The sequence below is a fragment of the Diplotaxodon limnothrissa genome, linkage group LG20 (genome assembly GCF_057381915.1).
Source record: "Diplotaxodon limnothrissa isolate DT_005_m linkage group LG20, D_limnothrissa_male_GT1.1, whole genome shotgun sequence".
Lineage (NCBI taxonomy): Eukaryota > Metazoa > Chordata > Actinopteri > Cichliformes > Cichlidae > Diplotaxodon > Diplotaxodon limnothrissa.
The window spans coordinates 6509235-6536566 of NC_140615.1; the positions used below are offsets into that span (position 1 = coordinate 6509235).

The following is a 27332-nucleotide window of genomic DNA, read 5'->3' on the forward strand; positions in this document are numbered from 1 at the left end:
TTGCATCACTGTGGTGGTTGGTTGTAGTAACGCTGGAGCTATACTTGACGGGGTGAGTGCAGACTTACAACAGTCCCTCAGTGACCAAAAAAGGAACGCCACATAGGTTTTATTGTTCTATCTCTCATAAAAACAAAACCAGAAGTTACACAAGTGATAATTGTGCATAAAAGAAGTGACACCACAAAATGCGCAGTGTTCCAAAACAAGAGAACAGAAGAATAAAAGAGTCTTTCCACCAGTCTAAAATGAGCCACGCCTAGCAGTGGGAACGGAAAGCAAAACTGCTTAATGTGACAAAATAAAGACAGAAACACTCCAAGGGAAAGTTAGAATTAGGATCCTGAAAGATTTATGCCTCCTTTTTATTTATAATTTGTTTTCTTTTCCTTATTGGAATTGAGTTGCAACTGAATATTTGATGAACACAGCCTAGAAGTAAGGATGTTATGTCAGCAAGGAAACAAAAAGTAAAGAGAAACAACCAAGAAATGTATTTTGCAAAGTTCGCACTTTGGAATAAACTAACATGCCTTTGCTTTCACAAGTGGCTTGTTAATTGACTGGTGGGTGGGGGGAGGTTTGGGGGGGGGGGGGGGGGGGGGGGGGAGTTCGCTATCTGCAGGTTGTGCTGAGCCCTAGCGAGGCTAGCTGCGCCTTTCCGTATGCACCGCGCCGAGTGCTGGGTACTCTCCGTGCACAAAACACCATCTGCATTTTGCTGTTAACGCGCCTTCACATCCAAGGGAGGATTAGGAGAAAATCCCCAGGTTTTTTTCAACCAGTTGACAAATATCAGATTTGTCTCTAAAAAATTAGCTCCATCTATATCTCCCACCATATGACACACAAAAAAGATTATCTGTAATACCCAGCCAGCTTGGGTGGGGAAAAAGCAGATTAAAGTTTCAGTTTGGTCATATTTACGCAGCCTCTTCAAGTGCGAGACTGTCTGCAATCCACAGTCGACAGACCTCTTCGCAAAGAGTCCTCCCCTCGTGTGTACACCCACCCCCAAGCTTTACCTTCCAGAAACAAGATGTCTGCCTTGAAACAATTAGACATCATACTTAAATAATTCATCATTTCCCAGTGACTCTTTCTCTTCTACGTGTCCTTTAAACAGAGAGAGTGAGCTGCCAAAAGGGCTAAAGTGAATAACAGCAGCAGGTGCCTTTTCAGATGGAGCTTTGTAGTCTGCAGTGGGTGCTGAGCTGTTATTTTAGTGGCCCACTGGTGCGGAGCAGGGGAGGGCTGGGAAATGGACCTGCTAGCTGACCCCCAGACCCCAGAGCTGTCCTGTTAGCACTCCCCCCTCCGCTCCACGTTACCAGGAGTAACTCCTGGCTTAAGTTGTTTTTAAAATCTAACAACGCAACATGCAGCTGTGTTTACCTGTGAAGTTTAAGAACCTCGCTTCCTAAAAATAAACTCCTTTGACCCTCAAGGAGGTCGTTTGTGTCTGCAGTGACAGATTGTAAGGCTGGGCGTGCATGATTATAACACATCAGCATGCATCAGAGGGATTTAAACATACGAGTAAGATGCTCCTCTTTAAGCCTCCACTAAGTCAGTGTGTTCTTCCTGACCATTTCATTATCAAATACATAATCATCATCTGCCGAGGACAGAACCGAAGGCCTAAGGCCCTACCTGGTGTCCTGGATGTTGACTTCCTTGCTTCCGCTCAAGACCACTGCCCCACCCAGAGGTTGCTTTATGAACACAGGAGCCCCATAAATGAAATTAAGGTGTCAATTAGTCAATTACAGCATAATAACTCTGAGGGCAGACATTTAGAGACAAAGAGAACCTCAGCTAAGTTCATTTCCTCCAGCCCAGGAGCCTAGCGTTTGGCACACGTCACTCCCCACCCAGACTCGCTGAATAAGGGCCCCAGTGCTCTCCCTAATGTTATTTTCCCCTGGATATCTTTTTTGATCAACAATTTCCTTTCATGGGTTTGTTTTTCAGATGCAGGGGATGCACTTTTTCTCTCCCCAATTTGGCTAGGGAGAATTTTATAATTTAGTAATTAAAATCTTTGTTAGGCTTTAGAAATTGCAACTAATTGAATTTAATGGGAAGATGAATTTCAATTTTATTTGATTAGCAAGACCCCTGGCATAGGTATTTATGGAAAAAACTCTACAAAAATATGCTGTGTGGGCTAAGATGGCATAATAGAATTACAGATAATCGGATTTCACTGTCATGAATTTCACTCTAATTTCACTATAATTTTCCATTAGATAGCTGGTTTACAAATATTTGCTCATCTGCGATGGGAAAGGCTATCTGTCTAAAATGATTACCGAGCGAGCCTTCAGAAATATGTCCCTCTTTTTTCTCCTCCCTTTTAAAACCAGATTGCGAGGGATCAAAATTAGGAAGATTGCATTATGGATGTCTGCATCCGGGAGAGCAATGGGGGAGATATGATGATTACGGCCGGGGGATGAAAGCGGTGTCAAGAAAAATGTATGACTGAAAAACATAGGCCTATTCTATCTACCGAATCTCTGCTCTCAACACAGTGCCGCCAAGCAACATGCTATATCGTGATTCATGTAATATCAGCGCCCCAAATATACCTTCTACTTTATACACGTTAATTGCTTTCAAGTATGTACCTTTAATGAGATTTTCATTGCGCTTTTCCTAGCGTATGTATGTCAACGCATATACAGCTACACAGCAATTATGAAAATCAAATGAGTTTCGAAGGAATCATCGTCATGAGTCATGCAAATGATGATCATCAAAATGTGGTGTGTTGCGATCATCGCTGTTGTGGCTGCATCTGCGTGTAAGTTTAATATTCCGCTCCTTCTCCGCTTAAAAAATAAATATATAATGCAATATAAACAGACGTGAGAGGGAATAATATTCCACATCATAGACAACCTCGAGGAACACTGAGGTGAACTCTTGTTGAAAAGCCTCTGCTTCACGCTTTTACACGTTCAATTTCCTGCCAATTTTCAACAACATGACAGTGAGTATCAGGAATAAACTTGCTTCATTGTCTGCTGAAAAACAAACCGTTTTTAATTTGTTGTGTTCAAACTTTAAGACGCAGAGTCGGAGAGGTTCACGCCGGACTGTTGCTCCTTCTGTCTCTCACACCCCCACCTGTGCCCTCCACCCGTCATGACAGACCCCAATACCCCACGCCGGCTCACACCCACTCCAGCCTATTCGCTCAGTCACTTTTTTGCCCCCCGAATTGCCAGAGACAGCAAGAGGGGTTCAAAAACACAATCTGACTTTCGGCAAAGGTCAGATTTCTCACTCGGCATGTCTCTGGGCTTTGGGCACAAAAGCCGCTGAATTCACATCTTTCAACTGGGCAATAGCTTTTGTCCTGGGGAATGGAGGACTCGGAGTGGGCCCTGCACCAGACCAGCCCCTCCTGGAGCGCACGGTCAGGGGCAGCCAAACGTCTGGCCCCAGCGGCCCTTTGACTGATGTACCCCTACCATGTCACATGCATAGGAGCGCGCGCACACACGCTCACACGCATACACACTCCACCTTGCCCTCAACATTCTCCCGCATGCACCATACAATACCCTCACGCCACATCAAACGAAAAGCCCCACAGCTCCTTTTGAAAAGTAATGGTTTCGCCCCCAAAGATGGCAGCTCGAGGGTCCAGAAGGCTGTAATGCATGGACGACAGACCCTGCCTCCTGTGGACATTGTTACATGAATAGAATTCACCCTGCACTCGCCCCCTTGATATCAAGTTTTTGAGATACTGTGGAAGTTTTTATTGTTATGCTCCACCTATGTGAGACAAAAAGCATCACAGCATTAGAGGCAGGCAGATGTTCTCACCACTTCAAAAATTTCTACCACATCAGTGGCATGCGATCATTTTTAGTAACTATTATATTTTCAGGTTTCAATCTAGCAATTCACACGGGCCACAAATCCATTAACAACATATATATTTATTTATTTGTACGGAGACTGACACAAAAGATTTTTATCCAGCAACAGAACAAAAGAGCGGTCGCCAAGTCAGGTCGTGCACAACAAAAACAATTCGATTTCATTAGATCCCGGGCTAATAAAAGTAGTATTTACAGTACAAAGTTAAATCGAGGGTGGAACCTTTTGATAGAAACTCTTTTAAGGTCATTTTCCTTTATGTGGGTTAGGAAGGAGGAGACAAAGCCTTATTTTTTTCCATTATTAGCCAGGATGAGTCATCATAATTTCAGAATCAACCAAAACCAGTTTTATGTACATACTTCAGACTAACAACACTCAGGAACTGAAGCCCGACCTATGTATTATTGTATTATGGTCCAAAGCCATAAAGTTATTCATTTCCTCTTTTCTGTGTCCAGTAAATGCTAGTTATACAACACCTTTATTCAGAGTAAACCTGCCGTGGAAAACAGGAATATCCAGTTACCTTTGAAAGTTGAGACTTTCTTGTTATTTTGTGTCGCTCTGTAAATTCCACATTCTTGACACACCACCATGTTTACAGTATATGGGCATTATGTACAAATGGTCCCGAGGCGCTTTGCATGCTGCTGCGGAAGAAACTGCCAGGCAAATAAAGGGTTTGTCTTATAAAGTATTCATTGTCACCTGGTAACGGCCGTCGTTTATCATTTCACCTGAAATTACAATGAAAACTGATAGCTTATCAGAGGGAGGGAAGGAGAACCAGAGCGCTCTGAGTGAGAGACAGAGAGAGAAGCAAAGAAAGTATACCATGCAGGGCTGAAATGGAGAGGATTGCTATATTGTGAGGGAGGGAAAGAGTTATTCGCTTTAAGCTAAAGGGCTGGAAAATGTATTTTGTGAAATCTTTTTCTAAGCTTAACGCTTCTGTGATAGACATGAGGACAAGCATATTTACCAAATAGTAATGTGCCTGGCTTTATCCTGCCCTTTGACTATGTACACATCAAACATACAGTCTATGATTTAATAAGTGAGGACAAAATTTTGGAAATATTCTTCCACTTACTGTAGTTGTACTTTATATATAGAACGCTAATTAAATATGTGTTTAAAAGCAGCTTTTACATGTAGTCACACTGCATTGGATTTAAATAATTAGCCTCAAAGTATAATATGTTTTAATAAACGTATACTCTTATTCTCTAGAAAGCCCTTTTTCTTTTTCTTTTTTTTTAAGTGTTGTGTGCCCCCCCTTCGCTCATTTGAATAGAGGCAGTGGAGGCTCCACCCAAGAGAGTTGAAAGGCTAGAAGACCACAAAGATGGAAAGGCCAGCCCACTGAGGGAGGGAGAAAAAAAACTGCTCCGGTTCCTCTGCCATAATTTCCTATCAGCCTATTCAGACAACATCACCAACAGCTTTGTCTGTGTGTGTGTGTGTGTACGGGAGCAAAGCAAGAGAGGGAGGCAGCGCATGAGAGGCAGAGAGAGAGCGCCACAGAGAGAGAGAGACAGAGCAGGGAAGGGGGAGGCTCCATATTCTTTCACCTAACCCCCCCATCACCGTCAAACCACAGGAAGGAGGGGCCAGACCGTAAGCTGCCAATCAAATCCGCTCGTGGCAGCCGGCATTATCTCAGCAACAAACTATTGACAGATTACATGTCAAGGAGTTTAGTGCTTGATTGAAGGAAGCCTCTTTTTTTTTTTTTTTAATCTAGTTACTTTTCCGCTGTATTCCCCCCCTCCAACAACCAACATTCGAATGACTTTCTAACAGAGTTGAGTAATATTATGAAAGTTACATGTCTGAGAGGATTTAACTTCGACTTCCCTGAATATGGTGAGTACTCTTCTTCTTTTCTGTCTTTGTCAGATGTGTTTTATTAGCTGACAGTTTAAGGTGTGCCTTTATCTCTGACTAAATATACAGAGAGGGGAAGTTGTTCATGATTAAACTATGTGCCAGCTCGTACGTATACCCAAGTGTTGCGACACCATTATTTATAGCTCTTTGACAGTGCCCAAAGGTGACTGCAGTATCAAATATGATTGCCTGTTTCCTCAGCACACGCTTCATGACACTGTGTTACATTCAGTACACATGTGAGGAAAGTTCACACAGCAAGTTTCATTTTCTCTTGACAGAGTACGTCTCTCTTCTAGAGAGCGGCACAACTCCCTGTCAGCCTGTTTTTGTTTCTTCTTCTCTTGCTTATTAGTTCTTTCTTTCAGCTATACTTTTTTTTCTTATTTTGATAAGTCACAGTTTGAGTCTAGAAATAAAGATATTGGTTTGGCACACACGCAGGAGCTGGCAATGCCATTAGGGTAACCTGAATGGCCTAAGGGTTTGTTGCTAAGGGGACAAAGCAAACAAACTGTTGTGTTGCTTATGTTTTCCACATGTAAAGGGAACAGCAGCAGTGTTAACACCTTGCCAGGTACTTCTAAATAGTGTACATACAGTGCACAGGCTATTTTCATGCATTAAACAGATAAATTAAAAGCATTAGAGGTGAGGTAAAACTGTAACCAAACGATCCATTCGTTTGAGTGCTTTCATACGATGATTCTGATTCATTTCCCTTTCTATACACACACACACACCTGTGAGGCAGGTTTTTTTTATAAAAACCTGTAGCTGCCAGGTTAACATCAGTGATTCTGTGCGTACTTTTAGAAAGATAAACTTGTTGTGTTGTAACTGGATTATACGTGTAAGCGTCACTCTCCTCACCACTTATAAGACGGGGTTTTTTTAGTGGGATTTAAAAGAAGTCACATTTTATGGTCACATTTAGTTCTTTCTGTTTTGCGCGTGCAGTGTGTTCTCGTGTGTTTTCCATTCGCTTGCACACCAAGTGGTGTCTTCCTTTCATTGTGTGTGTGTGTGTGTGTGTGTGTGTGTGTGTGTGTGTGTGTGTGTGTGTAATAATACTCTCAGTATATTTCATTATTACCACATATACATGTTACTGCTCGGTAACTGTACATCAAGTTCTTTTAGACTTAATCGGTCCTCTTTGATCAGTCTTATCGACCCTATTTTTAAAATGCCTTATTTTAAACTCACACGGTGTGAAAATATTTAGCAGACGTTGTGGTATTTTTTTTTTGAGTAGGGTATTTTTAAACTGATGTCAGTGTTGTAAATTACAGAAAGGTTACCGTGAAAATATATTTATTCTTTTTTTGGTCTTTTTTAAAATATTCCCTGAAAAAAAAAAACTACGCAAGTCATATTTCGAGCGAGCTTTGCACGAGGCTGTTATTTTTAATATGTTTGTCAGTTATGTCTGTTTTTATTTTCATCCTCTTCTTTTTTTTTTTCTTTTCTCCTTTTTCACGGCGCTGCGTTGCACTTCAGACACTTTTGGCACGACATCGGCTTTGACTTGTGCATCGCAGGATTAATGTAAATTAAAGATGTTTTTTGCCTTATCAAATAAAACGCTGACAGACTGTATAGTAGACCACTGTGACCACAGGGTTTCACAAACACTCAGGAGAGGCAGACAGGAGAGAGCTCGGTTATTATGTCTGGTTATTTAAGGTGTCCTGCATTATCGTTTGAAATAACAACAAACAAGTTCAACTGTTATTGTGACACACCCTAATTTCAAACTTTTCGTCAGCTTGGAAAATGTTTTTCTCCCCTCTTATGAGTCATAATGTTGATTGCCTTCTCCCTCACTGAGTCGTCTCATTAACCCTTTGTGGCCCTCTCCATCGTTTACGGCCCTCCACAAAACTAGGATGAAATGAGGGAGAAAAAAACAAGCCCAGGTCTGAAGGCCCTCAATAACCTTTTATCACAATTTAGCAATAACCCGAATCAATTTGATGTCTTAAGCAATAAAATATGCTGTTGCACTCCTATTTCTGCAGCTCCTTGGATGACAGTAAATTTACATTTTTTAATTAAACTAGCTGGAATTTTTATTAGGGGGCCGGGCTATGCTAATGGAAATGTTGTGTACAGCAGATTAACAGAGTTTTGAAATAAATTTAACAGGGAGACGTTTGGAGGGAAAAAACGCGAGTCATTGTCTTTAACCTCTTTCGTGCCGATTTCTCCTGGGGGATCCTTGTATTCTAAGGAGCCTTGTCAGGGAAGAGTGCTTCTCAGCAACGAGGTGATTAGTATCGCCTTGTCAACCGAGGAAAAACACTCGCATTCTGCACATTTATTTATTTAATAAATGTTTAAAATTATACCAAAATGTGAGATTTTTCTTATTGTTCACTTATGTTATTTGAATGTAATGAGACCTCACTCTCTGCTACTGAATTTAGAAATAGATGTGTGTTGTTTAGGGTTTTTTTTAAACGGCATCTGTTTTGTTTTCTTCTCAATGTTAAAAATGAAGATATTTTATTTTAGCATTTTACTGTTTATTTAAAAAAACTTTAAAACAACAAACCCCTTTTATTTTTCCTTACCCTTTAATTCTTTTTAGATCTTCAAATTCATTTTCTCTATTTTACAAAGTGTCACATGCAGTAGTTAATGGCAGCGTATAGTGTTTGTGTAGTTTTATGGTCCGCTCTCGGTATTTGATTGATGTTATGCGAGGCTGTGTGCGTTATCCCTGGTTTTAGCAGAGTGGCAGGGGTAGAGAAGGGGGGACACAGACAGCAGACAAGGGCAGGGAAGTGTGTGTGTGTGTGAGTGTGTGTGTGCACGTGCACGCTGGTGTGTGTGTGTGTGAGTGTGTGTGTGTGTGTAAGGGTGGGGGGGTGAAGAAAAAGAGAGGGACAGCTGAGTCCTGATTGAGCCTGTGCCCAGTCACCAGACACAAACCACCCAACACCATAATTACCTTAACCCCCATCTTTTAATACACAAATCACACCAACTGGCCTTTTTTTTTTTTTTTTTTTTGCCTTCACCGACAGGAAGAGGAAACATCAGAGATCAAATGATCAAATAAACTCCAGATGCACGTGGGCTGCTATGCATCTTGCCGCAGTAGCCAAAGTGTTCAGGGCTACTTGATATGGGCCAGGAGTAAGGCAAGTGGCATCACCACCCCCTTTCTTCACTCCTGTGCACTCATGCAGTGGCCAGCACCTAATTAAAACCTCAAAGCTCCCCGTCACCAATCTGGAGTAATGGCCTAATTAATACTTGGTGAAGAAATATTCCAGAATGATAAACAGGTTGCACCTTGGGTCTTCATTGCCTTTATTATCTAAAACATAACTTGCTAAGTTTTTATTGTCACGGATATTGCGTGTTTGTGAAGCTGCTGTACTCAGAATAGGAGTAGTGGAAATCCTGAAATATCCTTCGTAATTATGTTCCCTCAAAATGGAAGGCAGTCACTTATAAATTATACTGTAAATTAGAAAAGCACATAAAAGAAAAAAAATAGTTTTTAATATTTCCCCCCCTCACACACATTTTTATCATCATAACCAGGAGAAAATAAATCTTTTTTCTTTTTTTTTTTTATCTCTCAGCTGAATGTGCCGTGTCATGTATTCTGGTGCGCAGCAGATTCAGGAGAGATGCATCCAGTAACTTTTTCCCCCCCTAATCTTACATATGAAATTATAATTTCATGCAAAGCGAGGGAGTAGAATAATCTCTGCTTGTTGATATGCTATATAAGAGGGGAAAACGGGGAAAATGAAGAGGTAATTAGCAGAGTGCAAGACTTTGGCGCATTTGTCTGAAAGCATGGTCTCCACTGGCCATGAATGAATTTGCATGCTTCGCTTATCGGGGCGCACTTATTAGGCCAGCTGAAAGAGAGATTAAGCCGGCACAAAATGTGGTGACTAATCCCTTTAAATGTGGCAGGGGGTCTTTAAGGTGTGAAGCAGGCCGTACGTAGGTTAGTGGGCATGGAATGTGGCGGACCGCAACTTCCAGCTGAATGTGTGTGAAAGCAGTCAGCAAACGTGGGGTTAACTATCTAATGACAAGGACAGTGATTGACATGGGTAATAGATTAATTGTCTATCTCCTCACCCTCTTATCTCTGGTATACATACAGCAGGTGGGGTCAGACTGGTTTGAGATAGTAAAAGAAATACTTTGCATAGGCCAGTATCAATTGTTTTCCTTTACATATATATATATATATTTACCACTGAGTAAAATTGTTGGCAATTTTAGTCAGTCATACATGTACGGAAAAGCAAAGCATATAGAGAATAGTAGGTGCTGAAACAAATTGGTCTTCACACCTTGCTGCTGCTTTTTAGTGTTGAGTTTATCTCTCAGTTCTCTCAGTTTCAGTTTTCTGTCACCTTTCTCTTGACAGGAATTCTGGGCCTGCCGGGATATCTCTGATTTTATTTTTGATTGGAGGAAAAGAAAAGAAAAAAACAAACAAAACAGGAACAAACATTGAACCTTTTTTTTTTCCCGTCACCTTCACTGCGAGCAACAAAATGTTTGCTCTGCCGGGTTACACAGCCAATACTCCTGTCCTCAACCATAATTGACTGCAAACAGAAGCGTAGTGACGTTTAAACACTGCCCTGCTCTGTCTTTTGTGTCACCGACGCATCTTCCGCACGGTCCCCAACCCGGCACCCCTCGAATCCAGCTCCCCTTCTGCTGCGCGCGCGCGCGTGTGTTTTCATGTGACATTCTATTCACTTGGGTCAGTAGCAAGCAGCACCAGCAATAATTACTGTCTGTACATGATAAATCTGAAGCCCAGCTGTTCATTTCTGTCACAACAGAAAGAGAGGGGGAAGGAGAGGGGGAGAGGAGTTCAGGAGTATGCAGTTTGCCGGATTTCTTTCTTTCTTTTTCTTTTTTTTTTTGCTGGGTAACTTGATAGGATTACATGATTCTAGAGTCCACACCTGTTAAGAGGCTGTTAGCAGAACAGTTGGCAGTCCCGTAGTCACAGCTTAGCCTTTTTTCTGTCCATTCTGTATCGCCTTCAGGGGATTTCACCCTGCATGTATGACGAGAGTGTGTTTCTCCAGGCTCCTGCCTCGGGGAGGAGCGAAGAGGGGAGAGCGCTCCTTGTGACACGCGAGCGGTGTATGTTTGATGTTAGAGTGCGTATCCTACGTTTGTGTGTGTTTGTGTGTGTGGTGCGCGCGCGCACGTGTGCGAGACCGGGTCGGCTGACATCTCTTTTTTCCCCTCCCTCTCCGGAGAGATGTTGCCTGCCAGCAGTCGTGCTTCCCTCTCCCAACCTCAGTCGCACCGGAGCCACCCGGGCAACAATGTATATACAAGTAACACGACAGCAAACAAAGAAAAGAATTCATTTTGGTTTGTTTCTCACAAGGGTGTTGGCAGAGTCGCAAAATGCCCAAATACAGGTTAAACCAGACAATTTAAATGATGAAGGGTTAGGTTGAGACGTTTTGTACATATTTTAGGAGTGCCAAAGCCGTGCTGTCAATTAGAAATAGTTTTGGAAGGAGTGGAGAAATGAGTAATGCATAAAAATTGTTGCCTGTTTTCGCTTGTTCGGTTATTATTAAAGTGGGGAAACTGTCCGAAGCAGCACGCTCACGTATAGGGAATACAGTCAGAGGGAGAATTGTTGACAGTCATCAGACTTAGAAAATGACATTACAGTAGGGTGTTTGGTTTGGTGCTTTGGTGCAACGTGTCTCACTGCCTTATTTGGCATTCAGCAGCTACCCAGCTCTTGGGCTTCGTCACTTTCTGTGGGCCCTCAGCACCTGTTCCCCCTATTGTACCGGAATTTTCTATATTTGGCCAGAAACTGGACTCTCTCAATTTGTGTGTAGATCACTGTCAGTCTGAGAGCAATAAACTCCATAATCTTCAAGGTTGTTTTCTTGTTTTCTTCTGCCGTTTCTCAGTTTTGCTTTGCTTTGTTTTTTTCAGACGACAATAGAAGAAAACATCATTCAACTCGGGAGGACTGCGAAGCGTTTCTCACCAGGGCTTTTAAATGTCATGCTGTCCCCTTGCATGTTATTGACACGTTGCGCTGCCAAAAGTGCAAATTATCTAGCCTCTCGAGCGCAGGAGAAATAAAAAAAGAGCAAAGTTAATAGATATCTTGGGCTAACTTTTAATTGTTCTGATATGTAATCGCTAAATGACAATAAAAAAAAGGAGCAGGGCCACGTTAAAAGCTTTATCTCTCCTGCTCTGTGCCCAAAGTGTCATGTCCATAACAGCACCACCTGATCTACAGAGTAAAATAACCGCTAAGGCTTATTGTTTGGACAATATTGGAGCCCCCCCCCCTCCCCCGCCTCCCTCCCCCGCCTCCCTCCCTCTTCAACACTCACCCCACCCACCCCCGCTCCCCCCGCTGCTCCTCTCCCCTCTCCCTTGATTCATTTCACCCACTGTCCTCGGCTGCTGGAAAATGGCGTTAATTTTTTTATTACCTGTTTGACTCTCCAGCCTTATTACTGTAGCCCCTTAATGTTCTCTGTAACCGTGGAAACCAGATGAATAAATGTCCGCCAAAGAAAATGAGATGATTAAACAGGTCACCCTTGCAAAACAAATTCGCTTGGTCGAGCGCAATTTGTGTACCAAGCGGCTGTCTTAACAGTTTGCTAACAAGGGGATTGTTTGCCAGACTAACTGACAGAGAAGGGAGGGGCGAGGGGGGGATGAAGATATCGGGGGAAAAGGGTATGATTGAAGAGATAATATTTTAGATCACTGTGTTATTTTGTCTCATCTCTTTATTTTTCATCAGAGTGGGAAGTCTGCAAAACGGGTGAAGTTTAACCTTCCTTTGCCGTGTATTACTTCAATATTAGAGAGACAGTCAGACGCCGCAGAAACGACTGTTTTTTTTTCCGGCTCTGCTGTATATTTAACCAGCATTTACAAGTAAGTCTAAAGCAGCCATCCATATTATTGTCAGAGGCATTTGGTCTGTGATCATCCGCAAGTGCACCAGCAAATAGAATTCCCCTCATTTATGTGGCAACCAATCATTACTGCTAATTGTCCTTGAGGCCATCTGTATAGAATGGCTCGTCCTCAATTGGTGTTGGAATGGTACTGGTCATGGATTTACTAGTCCAATAATGATACTTAACTCCTCCATAGTCAGCGCAACCGAGTCGCAACTGCAGTGATAAACATGAAGGAGGTTTTCTTCTCAAATTAAACAGTAGCCCGAACAGCATCCTGGTACAAAGTGTTACTTAGTTTCTTTCCCATGATGCTCCCGCCCTTCCCTTCCCTTGTCCAAGTGTAATGTTCTCATATAACTTGTTTTAAGCAAAGCTCCCTGACAGCCATATGAAACGTCTGGTGTTTTCATCTGGGAAAATAAGAGAGTAGGTCGGGCAGATTTAGCCATGTAAGGATAGGGCAAACATGCAGACTTGGATTAGAATCAGGCCTGTGTTGCCATTCTGACCACAAATCATAAATGTCGGAGACATGGCGGTGGTGTTGTTTATGGAAGGATGCCACGCTGCGCCACTCAAGGGTGTTGCCTGTTTGCATTGATGCACCGCCACCACTTACCGCCTCTCGCTTTAAAACAACTTCCGCGTCCCACTCAGCACAGCCATTTTGTCCCGTTACCAAAGCAGATCCCAACTGTTCGCCGCAGCTTTAGCCTCAAGTTTAAGCAAAGGAGGGGCTGTTGCTCAAAGCGGGACTGTGGCTTCTCTAAGTCGTTTGTGCGACGGAAGATGGCGAGCTAGAAGTTTTTCCACTGACTGAGGGGGTATTTCATCCCAATACGGGGACACTATAGCTCAAAACTGAAAAGCACTTATGCATTATTGATGTTTTAATTTGTGCAAATGCCCAAGTCTTTGTTAAGTGATTATAGTGCTAGGGAGATAACAGGGGAGCTGCTTCTCTATGAAACAAGAGCTCGCTCGCTGGCCGCACTGGGAAGCCATTGGACTAAATCTAACAAGTCCACGCTCCCACTCAGCGGAGGGAGAGAGAGCGAAGCGGGGGTTGGTGAGGGAGTGACGAGAGTTGACTCAAAAATATCAACGTGTCTAAGATAAGGAAAAATTCAGCCGTTGATCTTTTGTCCTTATTTCAGCTACACCTCTCCTGTTTATGATGTTGGGTTTATAGGTCTTTTACATCCCTTATCAAAAATTATTTGATGTAAATACAATGGAACTGACCTGAAAAAGCCCCATGTGTAAATAGTCCTTGTGGCACAGTAGAAACTGACCTTGGGAGAAGAATGCAAAGTTATAATGCTTGCAAAACAAGCCAATAAAATAATACCCCGCTGAAAGAGGGGGAGTTTGGGTAAATATAAAAGAGGAGAGAAGCAATTTTCTTTTGCTGCAATGATTAACTTAGAACAAAGGTTATCAGGGATGACATTTTTTTAAACTCTGTAATTTATGTAATCACCTGCTACACTTACCTGCCAGATAATCAGTGATGGTAGGAAAGGTTGAAATTTTCCCTTTGAAACAAATGTTTGTGCATATATGCTGCGAGCTGAGCAAAAAGCATTTTCCCCCCATGTCCCTGTGGAGTCAGTCTCCAACTACATCTTAGATCATTGTCACCAGCACATAGAAACCTATGTTTCCTCTATTGTGCCATTTGGTGTCTGTGATGCTTGTCCAAACTCAGCCTCAGCCTGGCTGCTCCCACACCTGCAGCTGTTCACACAGCTTGCCTTCCTCCAGCACCTAATGCATGTATAACCTGTAAATTATGCTGTATTCATTTAGCTCAGACTGCATTAATATGGGCTCTATGAATGTCAACCCATGAGATAAGTGTCTTACTTTTGGCTTTGGTTTCTGTATTAGTCATTCTCTTTTGTTCTCCGGCTTTATTCTTGCTTTATTCTTTTGGAAAATCTGCTTGAGTGTGTGGAACCAGGCTTTGCCTTCTGCTTTGAGGTCCCTGGTGGAGGTAAAACACAAGAGCACGCGTGTGCACATGGGTACACACACACATACACCCGTACACAGTAGGCTCTCAGGCTTCCCCAAGCATTTACTGCTTTATTAAGCTGTCTCATGAACCCACTACCAGAACATGAGAATACAGGAAAAAAAAAAGAAAAGCCCATATTACTTAGATGATTTGATGTCATTTGTGGACTACAAAACACTAGGCTTTATTGTGTGTGCAGGGAGAAAGAGCGGGAGCAGGGAAAAAAGAAGTTGGCTTAGAAATTCAGAATTTCAATTAGGGTACGTAATCTGAACCTGCCGGCTTTGATAGAGGCTTTTTTTTTTTTTTTTTTAACTAAGAATACAGCAGCACTTGTAAAACATTAATTAAGCAGGCTTGTTTTTTTAAAGCATGGAGTAAAGTGTGCTTTATGCAGTCCTTTTCACTGAACAAAAGGCAGTTACCTCACACAGAGGCCTGCTTCACCCAAAACCATTTGGAAAAAAGGGCAATTTGAATTGAAGAAAAACACAAAAGACAAAAAAGACAAGCCACTGAGAGTAATGTTCTGAAAGAGATGATATCATATGAGAGCGCGCAGCCTTTTGCTGAAGAATAGAAATGTATCCCTGCCTCAGTGAAACCTAAGCTTGGTACAGGAAAACGAGCCCCTATTTTAATGACTTTCTACCTGACAGATGACTTTAGACTGCCTTTTGGATCACATTGCTCTGACTTTGTCTCTTACATCACCAAATCATTGATTATTAATAGTTTATATGAATTGTTAATTCGTGGTAATGTGAGGTTTTTTTTTGTTTTTCTTTTGACAACCGCCTTCTAAATGTAAAGAACTAAAATAGTGTCAAACATACATATATATGTATATATGTGTGTGTGTGTGTGTGTGTGTGTGTGTGTGTGTATATATATATATATATATATATATATATATATATATATATATATATATATATATATAATATGTGTGTATATATATATATATATAATATGTGTGTATATATTTTAAAATTTAGTAAAAAAATGTACTAAATTTTTTTCATGGTGATGGTTTGTGGCAAAGCCATAGTGCTTCTGTTTGTAGAGCATGAGTCCATTTGCAATTTCAACTCTTTTTCTGGTTACTGTGGCTATGTGGAAGTGAAAGCTGACATGAACGCTCTAAACAACACTGATTAGCATTAAAGAGGATTACAGTTCATTCACACGCTTTGGTTTTATTTTCCGTGAATGTATCAAGATAAAAAACAATGCTGTATATTCCCAATAGATCATTTACTAAGTCCTGGAGCAGATAATAACCAAGGTGATTCTTTTTTTCCACCTATTATAAAAATATGGTTTTATGGTTTCTGCTTCTTGGAATTTATAATAATAAAAAGAAAAAGCAGCAGAAAAGGATAAAGTCCCTGTCCCACGTTTGCACATGGTGCTGTATATGCATTATCCGCAGACTATTGTAAATCCTCTTGCAGAGGGTGATGAGTACACATACAGATGATACATTAAAACTGCCATAACTCGCACACCCAGCAAAGCTAAAAATCAATTGGAATGGATAGTTAAGCTGGCCCCTAAAAATCAATGAGCAATTCATGTCCTTGATCACAGAGTGTCATTCCTCTCAATGTTAGAGGCCGATGAGGGCTGAACATACACACAAGTACCACAAGTACTGACATTCAGCACAAATAGGCAGAAAACATGCCCACGCATTCTGTGTACTGATACAATGAAGTTTACAGTAAATTAAATGCACCCTTCAAGGACACGATCATTTTAATGTACTTTTTAAAAGCCGGTTTCAAATGCGCTCACTGTAAGACAGTGTCGTCCTTTTGAATGTTTAGGCAAACACGACTTAGTTTTGCAACTTTTTCAAACATACACTGTGATGCCGTTAAATGAGGTTTGGGCCACATATCGAAAATAGCAGGGAGTCAAATATCAAAGCTCGTTTTGTTGTTTTTAACCATGCAAAATGTTGCAATCCAACGACATTGTACACCAAGCCTGGAAAATAGAGATGACCTTATAGCCATTACATGGTGGGGGCAGAGACGCACTCACGAACACACACGCACAGTCACAGTCACCGGCTTCCATGTAGGAAGAGTAGAGAGGCGATAAGGTTAGCCAAATGAAGAGGATGAAAATTCTGTTTCAAAATAGCAATTTTGCCCTTATTAATGCCATTAGTGTAACAGTCATAATGGATCAAATCAACGGATGACCGAAACAACTCCCCTGTCTCTTTGCTATGACGGGATCACGTCGAGAACAATTTAGGCATTTTGTGTTGATGAGTGAAGTTTCGAGTGCTGTAGCGTCCTGCAAACCTCCCCTGAATTATGCCCATAGTTGCCCGCTTTGTCGTTTCTCCTTGTATGTCTTCCTCTTACGTCCAGTTTTAGTTTCTTTAAACACACACATATCAGTAGAAGTGACCCCTTTGTTGGGAACTACTGTATTTTTAACCCTGATTTAGATAATGACGCTGTGACAGTCATTTTTGCTCCTGGGCCATTTGCTGCTTTGAGGCCTCTCTTGTCACTCACACTTTGTATCCCTTCGTTACCAATTATAGCCACACTGACCAATTCAGAGGAACGCCACAATAGAAGCTGTCTCAGTGCAACACTGTATGTTCAGCTCCGAGTCTTTTTCTTGTCTTTTTGGACCCTTTTCACTATCCCCTCCCACTGGCTGTGAGTTAGCAGTTGCTTGACCTTAACAGGTGGTCCTCTTTTTTACTCTGGTAACACTGAAAGCGTCATTCAGCCTCAGATTTGGGGAGAGGGCCTTCGAAACAGTTGTCGCCTGTCAGGGGGAAGCAAAGAGTCATAAGAACCGGTGGAACAGTTGCTCGTCCCCTCGTCGAGGTGGGAAATTTTCCGGCAGCTGTCACTCGACCTCTTTACCTCGAGTTTTTTTAGGAGGGGTATTTTTTTTTTCTCTCATTTCCAATAAAGCAGAAATGACTGTTTGTGGCAACTGCAGGGGGGAGGGCGGATTCCAGTGCTGTGTCCTGTCACTCAAAATCTCACTCGTGTGTGTCCTCCTCTACACGTTTCATCAGCCGCCAATCACGACACGCACGTGAGACGTGTCTTCGCTTATATGGTTGGACGGTTTCAGAGGCTCTCTTTTAATGTTGGGTATCATAAAACTCTTGGTGTTTGGCCACGTAAAGGAACAAAATGATACGTTTATTTGCCTCTGTTTTCCTCTCTTCTCAACTGCACTATGCCTCTCTCTCCCTTTCCCTGTCTCCCTCGCTCCCCCCTTTCTCCGCCTCCCCCTCAATCCATCTGCATCATGTCGATCTGTCAGACTGCCAGTGTCTGTTCCAATTAGATTCCACTTAATACACGTAACCTCGATTAACACGCAATCAAGCCCAGATAAATCACGTCCTTTAAGTCCCCCCTCTGCCTCTCCTGTGTTGCTTTGCATTACTCAGTTTTTCCCAACAAGCTTGCTTTGCCACAGTCGCCGTCCCGATGTATAAAATCACACACTGACTGCACGAGCAGGTACCCTTACCAGATGTCTTCAGGGGTGACGCTCCACTTTAGAGACGAGTGATTTTTTTTTCTTTTTCTTGTGTCTCACATCTGCCGTTTCCAGCAATGTGGAGTTCCTCCTGCGTTTCCAGCAGACGCTTGTTGGTGCCCTTCTCACCCAGGAAGATGAAGGTGTCTTAATTACATCTTTGGTTAAAAAGCTACAGAAGACACCCTGGGCTTTCTCTACATTGTGGGAGGCTGTGTAGTCTATTGTCTCGGTGACCTTTTTAGCTAGCGGACAATTGGTTTGACTAGATTACAAATTAAGACACAGCACCAGGCACTTAGAAAGCAAGTCTGTTAGAGAGCAGTTCTGCTGCTGCTGGCCTGTGAAAGCCACCAGACCATACATTTTAAGAAGAAACGGCCACAAAGTCAGGCATCGCGTGCGCATTGTTCCATATCTATAAAATATAAAGTTACATTCGCTTTAATGATGCCTGCAATGCCATTGTGAGTCTTTGCCAGTGGCAGAAAGCGGGCAAAAACACACAAAAGTACTACAGAGCTAAGGATTCATGGCTGATTATAATTCTTTTAACAAAGTTAATAATTTACACTGTTTATGCTAATAGGAGAAAAGAGGACTGTTGAATTACCAAACAGCGAAAACCACTAAAAATACAAACCAAATGAAAACAACCTGGGGCACTGAAAAAGCACACACAGCACTCTTGGGGTCTTCTTTTATTAATCGCAGCTAAAAGTGCTAACATTGACATGTTGAACAGATTAGCCTCTTTAATAACTGGGCGGGTCAACATGGCTACCACTGCTGATCCACGAGGCTATCCTGTTGGGAGGTAGATAGCCTGTGCGTTTCATATTCTGACCCTTGCCTCTGTGGGATTAGCCGCTGTGCTAAATATACACTAAATTAGGAATAATAATAACTCCTTTTAATGCATGTGTAGTTTTTACGTTTTTCCTCACATTAAAAAAAAAGGCAGGTTGAGGTATTATCATAATATCCGAGTGTCTGATAAGAGTTTTGTAGCTACGCTTTGTTTGAAAGTGGAATCTGTAGCAGTTAGACTTCTGGCTTTGCCTCATACAGCAGCAGCTTGTGTCATACAGGTTCAGGCTGCCGCTGTACAGCGTTAATGGTTTTAAATATCTCAATGCTAGTTAGAGCTGACAAGGCCTCTCGGTGTGCCATGTGTAAACAGGGCTTGGATTTAAAATAAATTAAGCTATGAGAAAGGCTCACGTTGATCCATTTCTTATCTCCCCCGCTACCTTGCCAGCCCTAAGCCATTGCGAGATGTGTGGACAAGTTAAGGGAGCAGCAGTACTCATTCATGCAGTTTCTTGCGTGGTACTATTACATATTTCTAACAAGCAATGCATACATGCAGCCACACACTTGGAGCTTCCTTGACATTGTTGTTCTCGGTAGAACCAGAAAAGAAAAAAGGAAAAAGTGGTGCATGTTTTATGTAATTAGTATTGGGTGCAAACAAATTGAATATTGAATGGATCTCTGATGGGCCCGTCCTGTCTTTTCTAAACTCTGTCCGCAGCCACAACAGAGTCGCCGCTGTCTCTTTAAAAGGGGGTGACAGTTTCGACTATATGTTGAGCTATTTTCTCTTTCCCAGAGAAAAAAAAAGGGAATAACGCTGATGAGTTTTAACAGCTTCAGCCAGGCGATGGGCAAATATAATAAGTGTTTTCGTAGACGTCACCAGTGATTATCTCATCTGCGCGTTTTGGGTGAATGTAGTGGATTTAGAGGCTCGTCTCCCATTGTGCTGACATCACCCTTTAACAAACCAAATTAAATCATGGCTAAAATCATTTGAAACTCTCCCAGAGTCTGTCTCTGTCTGGGAAACTTGTAAAGGGAGCACTGTGTGCATATGTATGTGTGGGTTTGAGTGTGTTTAGTCTCAGGGGATAAAGGGGGGGGTGTACTGTGGAAATGGGGGCAAATTTACCCACACGCTGAATAATGGGATAAGAGGAGCTAATATTTAACAAATTCTTCAGAGAATTCAAAGGATGGCCTTTGTGGCGCGTTAACGTGCGCTCAGTGTTTCTTTTCAAGCATGGAATCGTGTACTTTATTTTCTGTATTTGATGTATTATTTTATTTAAACTCTAATGGATGTTTAAAAAAAAGCTTCAGACACTTCTCAGTTAGGAAAATTGGAGAAGCCATGCAATACGCAGCCTGAAGTCACTCATGGTATGGCTGTAATTGCATGGAAAATCTGTTTTGATACAGATACCACTACACACACTGTACACACAACAGGAAAGAAAAGACAAAATGAGACCTGTATATTTTATAAACAAATTTTGGTGGCGTGCCATCACAACAGGTGACATGCATGCCTGTCTCTTACTGTAACAGCCATCATTAGATGGCCTCTTTAAAACCCATTAGATTGCATGGCAGTGCAAGTTGCATGCAGTCTGTTTGCAAAGAAACCACAGTATTTTTGCTGTTTAAAAAAATGGAAATATAAAAATATATTGTGATGTCATTAGCCATAAGATCGCACAGGAACACTCAGAGATTCGTCAGCTGTCCCGTCTCATCACTTGCATGCCATAGTTGGCCAAGTGTGACCTTGTTAAATGAAACAAAGGTAAGAGAGAGAGAGAAAGTGAGTAACAGGAGTCAGTGAAGAAGTGGTGGCAAAGCAGGGAGGTGCATGGAGGTGGTGGTGGTCGTGTGTGTGTGCGTGTGTGTGTTGAGTCGGGGTGGAAGAAAGGCCTCAACTCAGCCAACCTAGCCTGATGTGACAGGATTAGCTAAGCCCCGGTGAACATGGATGGTACTTTGAGCCTCTGTGTGTGTGTGTCGGTGTTTGTGTGCGGCAGGCAGGAAGTGTGCACAGCAGACTGGAAGCCCAGAACTGCTGCTTGCCACCAGCCGAGCCAAGACAAGACATGGGAGATCAACAGCGCGTCGGCCCATCACTGCCAGCGAGCCTTAGCCCCCATCACCCTCCCCTCCCACCAATGGTAGAGAGCCAGACCATAGAAGATGCAGCCAAAGGAGTCACAGATACATTGGGGGGAGGGGGGGGAGGGGGGGGGGGAGAGACACAGTGGGGGACTAGTAGGCGGGCAGCTGGGGCTAAAGTGAATGTGGGTTGGAAAATGATCCTATTAAATTGAATTAAAGAGGCAGTCTTCATTTACCCCAAGAATGATGGATTTGGATAATTAACAGTGTTAATGGGTAATGGTAAAAGAGGGCAAGGGAAAACTGGTGGTTGCAGACACAGAGCAAAGAGGCCAGGTCAGACCTGCATTGTAGTCCGTCTGCGAGGCCATTATGGATGACACCCCTTCTTCTTCTCTTCTTTTGACTTGTTCCAGTCAATGGTTACTAGTTGGGAATTATTTTAAGTTGTGAACAGTGTCTCTTCATCACCTCTTTCATTTCAAAGTGTCCCCCCCCCCTGCACGTCTTTACCTTTGTAAAAGAAAACCATTTGTGAGATAAGATAATATGAGTGCAGCAGATCAAACACTGTTGTATTGTGTGGTTTTTCGCAGGGCAGGCTCAGTAGCATGCACGCGAACAGAGGGGGGAAAAAGCGATAGGAAAGTGTCGCTGATGAGCATCTAGGTTCAGTGTCGATATATTTTGTGGTAGTGTACTGCTGCAGTGAGTGCATTACACCAGTTTAATGTCCTCATCTCAGGACCTAATTATGGCAGTAGTAGCGTGTGCACGTGTGTGTATGTGTGTGCACGCACATGGTGGTGTGCTTGTGTGTCTGGGTTTTCACTTTGGTCAATGCACAAACCCTATCTGCATGTCCTTAATTCTTGATGATGTGCAGGCCTTAGGCAGTGTGTGTGTGATGGAGAGGATGCCTGTGTGCCAAGTTGAAGCAAGGCAGGGCACGGGCCCTCATCCTGGCGAACAATCCAGTTGCTTTGCTCACGGCAGCCGACTGTGTCACTAGTGTCCAGAGTCTGGTCAGTCTAGTGATACCCTGCCACAAAGGACGCAGATTTATTGGGGACCACTTAGCCTCATTTACATGGACGCTGCCTTAATAATTCAGCTTATCCCTTATGTGAAGCGTCTATTTTCCTCTGCTTTCCCGCGCTCGTGCGAGGTCAAACAGTTTTCTTTTGACACGGAGTTTCGCCAGTTATAGAAGAACCTTGGGTGACGTGTACGACAGCTTACCTGAACCCTGATTAGGCAGGGAATGTCTTAAGTAGGGGGCTCAAATAATTTAATGCTACTTTTCTCCTTTCAAAAAAATTAACACCACAGTCGCATGCGTGTGTGTAACTGAGAGAGTGATAGAGTGTGTGGAAAAAAACAATCTCATCAAGCAGGAGGCCGTTTGCTTAGCAAGAGCTGACAGTCTTTGTGTATGTAAATGAAGAATTTAGACTAATGGAGTTGAACCATTTCTAATTTTGTGATGGCAAGAGGATTTTGATTGAAAGTAATTAAGCAAGCTAGCTGTAAAATTAATTAAAGCAAAAGGAGGGGGGGACTTTTATTGGATTGGATAGCGATATAGCTGCTGTCAGGCAGGGGGACAAATGGGGGTGACCTGGATTCTCTGCCCTCCCTCCTCCCACTCGGGACTTTTATGTCACTTTAATCTCCTTAGAGCGGCTGGTGTGCATTTGTTTGAAATAATCAAGGAAATATGGTCAGAAATTGTCAGCTTTCAGATCTAATTTACCTGACAGCCTCGCGAGTGCGTGTGCACGCGCAGGCATGCATGTGACAGTGGCAGGTCCCTCTTTTTTTCCTTGGCCTCTCCTCAGCTTTGTGGAAAATGCTTTTGACAGTCTTGAAGCATCTTGGTTGTCGGAGGGGAGATGAGAAACTTGTGGTGGTTTTAAGATGGACATTTCAATGAGGCATGTTTGGCCCAGCTTAGCACCTCTGACACTGTTGTGTGCGTGCACACACACCAACATGCTTAATTGCCTCTGTAACATATTCCGACTCCATTTGGCCACTGCACCAGCGCTTCTCAGCCTGTGTTGTGTGCAGGTAGCCTAAACAAGCAGAAGCAGATTGCAGCCATGACAAAGCCTGTTACAGCTACTTAACCGCTGACAAATAAGATTGACCAATCCCACACAAATAGAAATGAAACTTATTGATTGGTTAGTTTCGAAAAGTAATAATATCTAAATCATGTTTTGAGTCGCTCCTGATTTCAGAATATTTTTCCTTTGGTGTTTCAGACTGTGGTCTTTTTTTAATATTAGGCCTATAATTGAATAGCTGTGATATTAAAAATATCAACCAACTGTGCAGTTTGTGTTGGGCTAATAACCAGTCATAAAATAGCCCCGCTAATGTTCTGCGACATTTCTATGGATTTGACCTGCATGGGGTCCGTATTACAGGTCTGCAGAGCTTCCAGTAATTCCACAGTGGATGAGATGCCACTTCCTCTTTAAGGTGCTGGTGTTTGTGGCATAGGTTCTCACTGTGGCCCTCAGTACCCCCTGAAGAGATGGTTAATTAAGGTCTGGGCCCAGTGAACACTGCTGGGACTGTCACCCACCACACCACAGGCTTCCCCTGCTTCCAGCCCTCCTGTGGGAAAGCAGTGCCAGGACAGAGCGCCACCATAGAGGCCCCTAACGGGATTAGGAGCCCTCTGAAAATAGGACCTCAGTACCAAAAGCCTCTCATCCACCTTCATCTGCCCAACGGACACCCCCCCCCCCCCCCCCCCCCCCCCCCCAGTTCATCCCAGCCCCGTTTGCTCCTCCTCCCCCCCATAAGAAGGCTCCACCCTAGCTCTGTTTTATCAATTAATGTAATAAAAGGTAGAACAAAGAGCTGTCTTTCTCCCACTCTGTAATTAGAGGGGGTGATCTCTTGAGGACTGGCATTCCTTGGGCCTGAAAAACACGATTCACTCTCTCTCACACACACACACACACCCCTCCACTCTACCGCCACCACTCAAGTGGAACATGGCTCTTCGATGTATAAGAGTGATAATGTAAATGTAGTGTAGTCTGCCAGGCAAACCCGGCACAACCTATTTTGCAGTAGCTTTATCTAAGTGTGAACAAATGAATGCAACATTTGGAGGAGTGATACATTATTAACTCTAATTGATTCCTCTATAACACTATACATTCACTGTCACCTTCGCTTTGGCTCACATGAGTACGTGCGCTCCGAATCACTCCTGTCGCTGTCCCTATTCTAACATGTTACGTGTCACCACACACTGTTAACAAATGTGATAAAACCACCTGAAATGAGAATATCAGGTATGGCATCTGCCTATGTGTGTTTTTGTCTGTTAAGGTGAGATGCAGCAGACTGCGCTGTGTGTGTGCGTCTTGCGCTCTCCTGTGCTTAACTGTGTCTAGGCGGGTGTGAAAGTAAAAGAGAGAGACTTTCACAGTCACTGGAGCTTTCGATTGGAATTAGTTTTACAATATATGCAAATATCCCCCCTTGAAAAAAGGGGTCTTTAAATGACAGGTTGATATGTGATTAAACGACAATTAGAGTGCTGAAAATAAGTGTCGGCAGTAGGTCAAGCACTGGGCGGCTCAGCTAAAAGGTAGCAGACTATTGAGCAGAAAACATTCCCAGGCGGAGGCCGGGAACAAGACCCAAAACAAATTAGAGAGGTGAAGGGGGAAACGAGGGTGGCAGTGTGTTCCAATAAACCCACAACAAAAAAACAAGTTGTGTTTTTGTGCCTGAGTGACAAAAGAGAGACCGTTCACCATTAGATCTGTTTTTAGTGAGCCGTGATGGACGTGGATTCATCCCTGTACTTCAGGTGTGTACGGTGAAGAACCTGCTCTGAGTCCTAACACTGATTCAAAGGGTAAAACTTGAGCGGTGAGATGGAAACCTTTAGTCTGAGGGCTGCACCCCCACACCTCTGCACTGCCCTTTAAGTTAAAGTACATAGACATGAGGGATTCTCTGTCTTTCTTTCACAAACACACACAGGCACACAAACATAGACGGAGACATAAAAGGGCTCACGCTTATTCTGGCACCGATGGCAGATGGCCCTGTCCCTATAATCCCCTTTGATGCTGCAGTGGGCAGCAGCTCCTGAACATCTATGAAGCCAAAGCCCCAACAAAACTTGAGCTTCTTTTCCTTTAACTAACCCCAATTGCCAAGGAGCTGTTAGCTGTCAGACCTGGTTAAGAGTGCCTTTACCGGGCAGAGACTGAAAGGCAGAGTTTTCGCTCACTCTGTCCCCACTCCTTTTTCTGCTTCCTGTTTGTTTTCTGCCACAGAAGGTTCATTCCACCTCCACAGCACGGCTGTGAAAGCAGGTTGACTTTGTTACTCTAAGTCACAGACTAGATGACACTTACAGCTTTCTTTCTCATTCGCAAGCTGTACATTAGGGCCACAGATGGTAGGAGGTGGGCTAAGAGGCTTAGATTTTATCAAAGGCTCACCTTACATATTGCCAGTTGCTTAAAAAGGGATATTTTAAGTGCTTGTGTTCAGGTTAAATATAATTACATATAGAAATACAGAAAATGTATCATTTATTTTCTAGTAATTACATTTTAAAAGCCATTTTTACAGATAAAATAAATCTATTGGTTTAGCGTTCGCTGCAAATTTTGACTCTTTAATGCTTTTTACAATTTTTACAGAGAAGTAATTTTGAATTTTGTCAGTACTGTCATACTTATTATGAAGGCAGAGAGTTAAGTTAAACACCCCTGATTAAATTGAGGATCGCTCCCCCCAGTGTAGGAGTAAAACAGCACTACAAAGCACTTTCCTTATTAATTTTGCACTCTAAGTAGACCTTATTGTGGTCTTGTGTCTTAACTTTCACTTAAATCATTTTCTTCACCTAATGTAGGAAACTCCATGCTCTACCCTCTAATTGGAGGACAGTAGTTTTAATGTATCCTGAGACGCAGAGGCAGCTGTGCCGATCTTGTCTGTTATTTTTTTATTTGGAAACGACCAGATTCTAACCTAAATGGGGAAACACAAATTAGCTGTACGATTACAGAGGGGGAAAAAACCCTGTAGTGTTCGATTATGTATTATCATTTGAGAGCTCTGACGGATAATCATCGCTGAGATTTGCTCACGTTTCCAGCAGGTCTGCTGAGATGTACGCTAGCTAATGGGATTGGGCTTTTTTTTTTTCCCCTAACCCTCTCCTGTGGCGATATGGAGCTGGCAGCTGAACTTGAACGGATGCGCATGGTGCTGAGTCGTGCACAGGACTATTTCAAGACTGAAATGCGATTGTTTTAATACTTTAATCCACCTGTCCTTGGCATTCAGGATGTTGCAGAAGTCGCCTAATTATTTCATTGCCCTCTATCCTTCCTATTAGAAATACAGCAGAGACAGCAGCACTCTAATATTGATAAATAAGCCTATCGGTAAATGAATTTCTTCTTATAATGCTTCCGAATTTTTAAAAAAGGTTTATAGCAGGAAAAAAGTTGATAAAATAGAAAAATATACAAGTTCTCTGAGAAAAAAGGGCATAGCATAATTGAAATTTTAAAAATGCATGTATGCAAAGAGGATTTGAAATACCCCAAATCACTTTAAAGAGCAAGCCATTTAACAGCCAGAATTCTCTGAATTGTTCCAGGTTCCAACAGCGATAGTATGCAAACACAAATATTTTCTTTTAATTAAAAAGGCCTCATCTCTCTGGATCCTCCCCCAAGCCCACTACCAGCTCTCAACATCCGCCTCAACCCCCCACGCCCCCCAAAGTGCTCATACACACACAGACACACACACACGCGTGCAGCAGCACAAATGCTTGTGACGCTTCATTCAAATCCAGAATCACTCATAGCCTCATACATTCAGCCAAATCAACTGAGAGCTGGTGACCCTAGCAGTGATGGCTGCCCAGGTCAATAGTAGCCCACCAAACGGGCACACCCACACACTCACACTCACACACACACACACCTGAAAAGCAGCTGTTGTTTTATTTTTCAACCATCGGAACCTGAGGTGGCACTAAAAGGTACGGAGCAAGGAGA

At 42.7% G+C, this 27332-nt stretch overlaps 1 protein-coding gene across 3 annotated transcripts in view; it reads left to right on the forward strand.

Moving 5' to 3' along the window:
• The window catches only part of casz1 (castor zinc finger 1), a 170106-nt gene that overhangs the window by 91757 nt on the left and 51017 nt on the right, over positions 1–27332 (forward strand). The window contains exon 1 of one of the 3 annotated variants that reach the window (XM_085343842.1): positions 5330–5772. The exons of the other annotated variants lie outside the window; for them this stretch is intronic. Within the exon in view, the coding sequence (XP_085199968.1) occupies positions 5724–5772 (49 nt within the window). The 5' untranslated portion in view covers positions 5330–5723. Of the gene's footprint in view, positions 1–5329; positions 5773–27332 lie in introns of those variants that run through there. 3 annotated transcript variants of the gene reach the window in all.